Below are 8658 nucleotides of genomic sequence, written 5' to 3' on the forward strand. Positions count from 1 at the left end.
TAAAACATTCAATTCCAGTACAGGTCAAATTCTTTTATTCTAGGAGCCATGGTGAACAGTACAACGCGATGAAAATTACCCATGCTCTGGCAGATGGTTCACAGCTGTAACACTCTGAATGAATTATTCCCCCCCCAACAAATTGCTACTATTAAATTCAAGAAAACTCGTAATTTTTTTCAACCCTTGCCTATATAATAATCTGTCATCAATAGGAAAATAAAAGATGGAACATCCGATGAGAGGACAGTGTGATGGGCTGGGTGGAGCGCTGGACTCAAAGTCAGATGTACGGGTTTGGTTTTCAGCGCTGTCACTTACCTCTTTGACCATGGGAAAGTTCTTAACAGCGGCTTCAGCTCCAGGACCTACCGTCCCCCAGCAAAATAACGAATGTGAATGTGTTTTGCAAATCATAAAGCAGTATGCAACTGTTAAACATTCCCTCAAGCAACAAGTTGACAATTCAACAACAGTCCTTTTTAAATCACACACAATATTGATTTCTCCCTATACTGGTTACTCTCACCTATTCCAACATGAAGATTTTTGTGTCTTTCTAAAGAAGCCCGAGTCTGTTCCCCCAAAACAGCTGCCTTCCAATGACTCTAGAGTATTTTGGTTCATTTTTGGTGATCTGGGAGAGGAAGGGAAACCAAGAGATCTTATTTGTGTTTTTATGTACCTGTGATATTATGCTGTGCTCAAGTCCTAGACCTTGTTTAAAGATGTTTTGCTAGTGGCCGAAATTTTTGCCCTGGAGGCATGACTCTTAGGAAGAATGCAAATGCATAGTGACTGCCAACGACTTCAGTTAACTTTAATTGAGTGAAGTCCCCTTTAATTGTTATAGGTCACCTACCTCTACTCCAAATGATTGTCCAATTTTTTTTTCAGGGGGTGAGGGGAAATGTTGCTTAAATAAGTGACCTGTCAATGGTGACCGAAAAACCTCTGCTATATGGAGATTTTATTCTAGTAATTTATAATAAATAAGTCCAATACAACAAAAGCCACTTGCTCTCAGCACCTGTCATTTACTGCAAGAGGATTTGGCAGTCGCACACTGAAAAGAAGCTTACACCTCCTTCATGTTAATAACAGTGTCGAACATTTCAAAAGGTAGTTACTGCAGATTTTTTTTTCTTTTTTTTGCTTTCTAATACCAAGTGCTATCACAGCATGACTGATTCAGCTGATCATTCTCTTGCCCCTTCTGCAGCTGCCCATATCCTCCTATCTCTGGAATGGAAAAATTGGAATTTTTCACCTGAAGCCCCTTCAAACTCTGAATTCTACCTCAGATCCAGTAGTAAAAGAGGCAAAAATGCATACATGAGTCGAGTCAGACCAAATCAAATAAGAAACTACATTTTCCTCCTAAATGCTACTGCTTACACAGCCCATGGGTTTAAAATGTGAAGACTCTGCCCTTTAAAAATTCTGTAATGTATTTAAAAAGTCAAGTCCAGGTTGTATTTCTGGGTGTTTCCAATTGTCTTGAACAAACGGCTTTAATGTACTTACTTATGTGCAACGTAACTGTAGGTAAATGAGCTGTCTCCCTGCTTTTTGGTCACACTTCATGTTACTTGTTATAAGCAGATCCCAACTCTAAAGACCCCAACCCTGAACAACCACGCAAACCATTTTAAATGAAAGTAAAGGCTATCTGAAAAGTGGGATTTGAGAACAGAGAACTTTGTGTCTCTACAGGTAATATTAACAGTAACAGCAATGACAAAGGTGATGGTTATGTAATAATTCTTGTACAATACTTACTAGGTGCCAGGCACTGTTCTAAGCACTTGCTTCAAATTAAAATCACCCTTTGAGATACATAGCTCCCAATAAAGACTATGCCTTTGTTCCTTTGTGAAAGCATATTTTTTCTCTTCTACCATGACACATACATGATAAATATATACACAGATATTTAACATGGATATGAAGGTGAAGAGAGATCAGAAATGGGTGAAAATTATTCTATAGCTTTATAGTAAAAAAAAAACAACCTATTAGAATCATCTGCCCTGCTCTTAGCACTTCACAGACAACATTCTACCATATCGATTTACATTAGGATGGAAACAAATGTCATTTCCTGCAATACATTCTTCCTATATATCTTTCTTTTTAGCTATATCTCAGCAAATTATGTGCCTGAGTCACCCTCAGGACCAACTACTTTTGCAGGAAACTCAATCATCAGTTTAAGCTGTGGAAACTTCGCTTCAGTGTGAATCCAGTCACAAAATAAAAATATATTTTGTAAAGTGCTTTCAAGTCCCCAAATGCTTCCACATTCATTCTCTTGTTTTAAGCTAACCACCTTCCTCCCTGTCAGATGCCGCCTCCTTGCTCCAGTAAGTCAATAAAGCCAGGAATTTCCTCAATGAGCAATACATTTCAAGGACACCAAACCTCCCAAACAGCTACAAAGTCATCTGAAGCTATTTATAAGTCAGCAACTTAGGCTAAAATAATGATAATTGGATCTAGATAATCCTTGGGAAGTCAGGGTTTATTGCAGGAACAAGATTTCACTAATTGTAATCTTTGTTTAAACAAAGAGTATTGAAAAGTAGAGACAAACATCTCAGAAAACATGTCCTTTGCAAAGAACCCCAGGGAAACAGGCAGCTTTGGCATACATCAGTGTCGCAAATGGCAACTTCAGCAGTTAGGTTCAAGCAATAGCTTGAGACCAATTTTCAGATGTACTTTACAGACTAAAACAGATCTGTTCCTGAAAAGCTGATTGTGAGTTAATTTCTTGAAAACAGAATTACATATTTTAAATACATGGCTCTGGCAGCAGTGGTGATCCTGCGTGTGTGTGTGTGTGTGTGTGTGTGTGTATTGGGGGGGGTCAAAATTTAAAGGAGATCTGAATTGAATCCCCTGGCAAGCCAAAGCATCCTTTTGTCGTCCTAATGATCGCTCTTTAATGTGTCCGTGCTGCAAATGTGAGTTTTTGTATGGCAAGTTTTCTAAAGCAGGGGGGAGAGAGGGGAGGGGGCTACACCTGCACTAAATAGGGAGCTTGTTAGGTGACTGTTGTGATCAGTCCCCGACTTGTTCTGCCTGATCAAGCACAGTGGGCAGAGATCCAATCACAAAAGCATTCCACAAAGCAAGCAAAGCAAAAATCTTCACTAAACTGACTACTGGAATGAAAACTCCTGGGGTCCATCCCTTCCCTTCACTGGGAAAGAAGCACATTCTCACTGACCAGGGAAGGCACGGACTATGGAGACATCATCTTCGGAAATCATTTCCTGAGAATGTCTGCAGACGCACTGATAACAACGTGGCATAACGTACACAGTAGATTTACCCTAAGTCTTCCTTTCAAGTCTGACAGCTGCTACTCTCCCTTATTTCTTCCTTTGGAAAAGTAACCCTTTAAAAAACTTCCACTGTTCCCGGGGAAGGCTGCCCCTGGGGTCAGGTCTTCCGCCAGCCTTATTATCTTGCTTTACTGGATTTCCCAGAAGACACACCAATTAGATGTTTTCAATGCTTTTTAAGCCTTTCAAACAATATTCATACCCATTATCAAGTTGTCACCATTCCCTCTTTGCGGGAAGTTACATGAAGAAAATGAGGCACAGCGAAGGTGACTTGCCTGTCACTACTAGTGACAGGAAAGGAACACTCAAGGTTTCTGGCAATGTATCCTGTGTAAAAACAAAACAAATCAACACAACACATTCCACAGCCAAACACGCTCTTCTTTTAATCACCTGTTGTTTCAGATTATGTTTTGTGCCCTCCAGACATTCAGGCTAACAATGGAGATTTAACCTTCTTGGTAAATCACAGCAAACTAGCGTAACAATGACTGCTTTCTAAAAAGCAACAATGACTGCTTTTTCAAAAAGTAACTGTCGAAGGAGAAAGTGTACCTCCCCCCAAAGTTACAGTCAATGATTACTGCTTAATATTCTGTGCTCTTACTAAAATTCTTGTAATCAAATATGGGTATTTGTAGCAGAGTAGCTTTTACCTGTTGATTTGAAAAGGAGTTGACAGGCTCCAATTTATGGTGTCCTGTTTGCTAAGTCCAGTAAGTGTTAGGGAAGGATGTTTGAAAGCATCCTCATGCTATATGGATATCCTTCAGCTTTAACTACTCCTAAAAAGTCAAACCAATGTTTAAGTGATAATCGAGTTTTTTTCCCCCAAATAAACAAATTGATGAGTGGATCAAAACTTAAGTTTTCGCAAAGATCACAAGGTAGTGCGCGAATAATGAAAACTGAATTCTACTTTGCGTGCTACATAGGCACCAGTTAATGGAATGGGAACTCACTTTTTTCCTAACGCCTTAGACATCGATTCATTAAGCAATAACCATTAACTTCGGGAAATGAATTCCAAAATTACCCACCTCTGCGGGGAGAGTCGAACTTCTTGTAGTCGGGTCTGGCAAAGTCCATTCTCACGTACGTTTCGTCGTCGTCGTCGTCGTCGTCGTTGTCAGACTCCTCGAGCTCGGGGGGACTCGGCACAGGGCGGCGAGGTGGTGGTGGGGGCGCGGCCGCGGCGGCCCCGTTCTCACCTCCGGCTAGGTCTGCAGACGGGTTGGGGGCTCTCGGGTTCGAGCCACCGGCAACGTTTTGTGCCCCCCTGACCGCTTCGGAGGCCGCGGCGCCAGCAACAGGTCGGAACCAGCGGACGGAGGCGGAGTCAAACCCTGCGGCGGCATCCAAGCCCCTGGCGGCTGCCCCGATGCCCGGGGCCACGGCGAGGGCGGAGGCCGAGGCGGCGGCTACCGCCCGGCTCAAGGCTAAGGCTGGCACGGCTGCCGAGGCGGCGGCGGCCGAGGCAAAGGGGGCCGAGAGGTCTCTCTCGAGGCTGTCGGTTGGGAAAGCCGAGACCGCGGCCCTGGCGGACCCAAAGAAACTTTGCGAACGGCTTTGCGGGCGTCTTCGCTCTAGCCGCTGTTCTTCCTGCAGCAGCCTGGCTACAGGTGGTGGTTCGGAATAGCGGCCGGGGGAAAGAGAAATGTCCATACAGCACTCGGAAAACGGGTCGACCACATAGATGCGACCTGTTTGAGCATCATAGCGGATGGCACTGTCACCAAAAGGCACGATCGGTGTCATTGCTGGATTGAAAATCACTTCGATATAGTCACCCTCTTCCTCACTTGCACTGCCACCTGTAGCGCTGCGAAGTAGAGGTGCAAGTGGCCACCTAGCACCTTCCAGATAAAGGGGGTTGGCACCTGGAATGGCTCTTAAAAGATTCGAGAGCCTGTGTGCTGCGTTTGGAAATGGCAGTCCGAACTCAATATTCACATAGTTGGAAAAGGCGGATGGTCTGGGTCCAGCAATGATGCCCCACGAACCTGGCAGTCCGTAAATAAAGGGGGCTGGCACATTGCTCTCTCTCTTGGTGAAGTCAATGTTGACGTAGTCACTAGAGCTGACAGCTCCTCTCTGCTCATGTGTGGGCTTTTGTGATTTTGGCTTGATTTTACTTCCTTTTGTGATGAAAGAGAGGCGGTTAGGTCTCTTAGCCTTGTTCTTGGGAGGCCCATCATCTGAAGGCTTTGAGGGTGACCCCCCATCTCCAGGCTTTGAGAATGACCCCTGGGCTGAAGGCTTTGAAAGTGCATCTTTGGGGCCCCCGTTAGATGAGGCTTCCTTGTCTAGGCCCTTCCCCAGGACTTTTCCAGGTAACATGGGTACATACTCACTGTGCTCACTCTGTCCCAACGGGGAGCCCTGAAAAGCATTTGGCAGGGAAAAGTAGGAGCTCCAACTTTTAGAGGAAGAGCCACCCTGAGGATTTTGGGGGTTTTTTGGAATTGCACCGGCTCCAGGAGCCATAAACATATAGTCACTCTCACTGTCATTGTCCTTTGACTCATCCTCCTTTTCAGGATCCGGCTCTTTTGGGGGACTTGGGACAGGTGGTGGGCTCACTGTGGGAAACATCATCATGTAACCTCTTGAATCTTCAAAAGGTGATCGAGAGTGGCGTTTTGAAGCAGAGAAGTTTTGAGGAGCCATTGGCATATAATCACTGGAGCTTGTGAGAGGCGCAGCCACCCCTGGCCTCATTGGCATGTATGGGTCATCCTCATCTTCGTCAAAAGCTCTGGCTCTGTGGGGACCCTGAGCTGCACCTTCTGGGGTCTCTAAGTCTTTGACCTCCTTGGCCTCTTTGCGTTCTTTTGGGGCTCCCCTGTCCGCACAAAAATAGAGTCGGAACCTTCCCCCAGACTTCCCTTTACCGCCAGTTGCTCCAGCTGTTGGGGGTGGAGGGGGAAGAGGTGGTGGTGGTGGCATGTGCTGCTTGCTTTGAGTTAATTTGCCAAAGTAGGACCTTTTCTTCAGAGATTTTCCGCGTTCACCATTGCCATCGGAGGTTTTCCCACTTCCTGAGCCTTTGGCCCCTCCAGAGTTCTTGCCCCCGCCTGAGCCGTGGCCATCTCCAGGTCCCCGCCCACCGCCTGAGCCATGTCCCCTGCCGCCGCCAGCGGCTCCCTGGTCACTGCCCGAGCCGTGCCCACCTGCGGTGCCCTGGCCATCTCCTGAACGTTGGTTTCCTCCTGCACCCTGGCCCCGTGAGCCCTGGCCACCGCTTGAGCCCTGGCCGCCACCGGAGCCCTGGCCACCGCTTGAGCCCTGACCGCCACCGGAGCCCTGGCCGCCTCCTCCGGAGCCCTGCCCCCCGCCAGAGCACTGGTTTCCTCCTGAACCCTGGCTACTGGAGCCTTGGCCACTCGAGCCCTGGCCACCTCCGGAACCCTGGCCGTTTCCCGACCCCCATCCGTTCACGGGCATGTAGTCACCTCCGTTTCCTTCCTGACCCTCTTGGCCCTGAGGACTGCCTTCTTCCCCAGAGTTGCCAGAGCCAGAAGCTTCAGGAGACAGGCAAGCTCTGTCACTCGGGACTTCTGCAGGATGCGGGACGCGCACTGGGCTGGGTGGTAGGCGGCGAAAACAGCTGGCGGGCGCGGAAATCGCTCTTCTGGTCCTGCGCGCTCTGGGCAGGTGCAGTCTTCCTCGCCTGGAGGGGGGCACGGGTTCGCTGGGTGTTATGTGGCGCCTGGTGAGGAGCGTCTCGTCTTCCCCATCACCGACGGCCCTGAGGTGGTAAAACTGGTCGAAGCGGGACCTTCTCAGCCAGCCGCCGGGCTCGCGCGGCAGCGTTTCCAGGTGCCTCCTAGTGGACAGCAGGGTTAACAGGTGGGCGCCGACGCTGATGCTGTAGCTGCGGCATCGGGCTCGGTACTCGTCTGCGCACAGGGCTCTCATCTTCTCCAGAAACAGCTCGTGCATGTTTTGGGCCACCACACAGTCATCGACCTGCATCCAGAGCTCCCCGGGACCGATGACGGTGGACCTACCCACTTCCAAGAAGAAATACTGCTCCGAGTGCCCGCAGCGACGGATGCTCAGGAGCTGGACGACCACGCTGGCCACTTCGGTATTCAGCCTCACAAATACCACCTCCTCGTCGGTAAGACAGAGCCGGAACACGCCGCTCAGCTCTTTTCTGTGCCCCAGCCCCCTGGGTTTGATTATTACCTGCCACACATCTTTGTAGAAGGGTGGCTCCGCCGCCGCTGCAGCCGCCAGCGCGCCCGGCTCCCCATCCGGCTGCGCGCCTGGCGTGCCGCAGCGGCGGCGCTTGCTCTCGAGGATGAGGCGGCTGAGCAGCAAGTACCAGCTCTCCTGCTCCGACTCGTTCTCGGCCACCATCGCGAAGTACTCGTCCTGGGTGAAGAGGGCGATGAGGTGTCGATACCTTGCATCGGCCCGCTGGCTCACGGAGAAGCACTGGTACAGGGTGATCACGCGCCGCGGCGGGATGAGCGCGGGGACCGAGGCGCCGGAGGCGGCCGCCGCCGCCGCCGCTGCCGCGGCGCGGACACTGTGCCGGAACTTCCTGGCGTTTTCGTAGTATTCCAGCCGAGCCGGGGCGTCGGCGGTCTCGAGTTTGAGCACGAAGTAGCGCCAGTGCCCATGCTTCTGCTTCCGCAGGTAGCCGCGTTTGCAGACTTCGTCCCCGACGGGGAGGTCCTCCTCATCGGACTCCGAGTCGGACCGGGAGCCAGAGGCCGCGGAGAGCCACATGGCTCCCGGACAAGACGACCCGGTCCCAATGAGTGCGGTCGGGGTGCCCGAGGAAAGAAGTGGGGTGGTCGCTACCGCAGCTAGAGCCGCCGCTGTTGCCGCTGCTGCAGCTCTCAGTCTCCTCGTCGCTTGGTCGCGAGCGAAGGAGCCACTCGCCATGGTGATGCACGACGGTTTTAAGGTGAGCGAGGGGGAGGGGGGGCTCGGGGAAGGGAGGGTTGGGGGAAGAGGCCGTCTACCCCTGTCCGCCCGCCCCAGCCCCCTCCCGCCTCGGCCCCGCCCCCGCCCACTCCACTCAAAGCGCGCGGCGGCGGGCAAAACAACACGTGACCGCTGCCTCACGCGGCGGCCGCTGCGACTCCAGCTACCGGCGTGGTGGAGGGCCGCGAGCCGCCGCCCGCAAAGGTGTGCAGGGGAGGGGGCGGCGGGCCCGAGAGGCTGGGCCGCCTTCTCATCCCCAGCCTAGATGCTCGGGGGATCTCCGGGCCTGTGGGCCTCGGGAGGACCGACGGGAGGAGGCGGGGTCCCGCCACGCTGGTCCTACTGAGGAGTCCACGAA

The 8658-nt window shown here is 50.8% G+C and overlaps 1 protein-coding gene across 1 annotated transcript; it reads right to left on the reverse strand.

Annotated features, from left to right (window-relative positions):
• Nucleotides 1-3561: 3561 nt before the first annotated feature.
• On the reverse strand, nt 3562-8258 carry IRS4 (insulin receptor substrate 4). Its single transcript, XM_026478754.2, has 2 exons — nt 4397-8258; nt 3562-3683 (listed from the first exon to the last, which is right to left on the reverse strand). Exons 1-2 carry the CDS (start codon nt 8256-8258, stop codon nt 3562-3564), a joined length of 3984 nt encoding a protein of 1327 aa, XP_026334539.2.
• Between the last annotated feature and the right edge of the window lie 400 nt (nt 8259-8658).

This window comes from Ursus arctos, chromosome X (assembly GCF_023065955.2).
Source record: "Ursus arctos isolate Adak ecotype North America chromosome X, UrsArc2.0, whole genome shotgun sequence".
NCBI lineage: Eukaryota > Metazoa > Chordata > Mammalia > Carnivora > Ursidae > Ursus > Ursus arctos.

Excerpts from the sequence above, each read along its gene's own strand:
- IRS4 (XM_026478754.2), bottom strand. The coding sequence starts at position 8,258 with ATGGCGAGTGGCTCCTTCGCTCGCGACCAAGCGACGAGGAGACTGAGA. Across the intron at positions 3,684-4,396 it reads GTTCGACTCTCCCCGCAGAG|GATACATTGCCAGAAACCTT; the intron begins GTGGGTAATTTT and ends GTTTTTACACAG.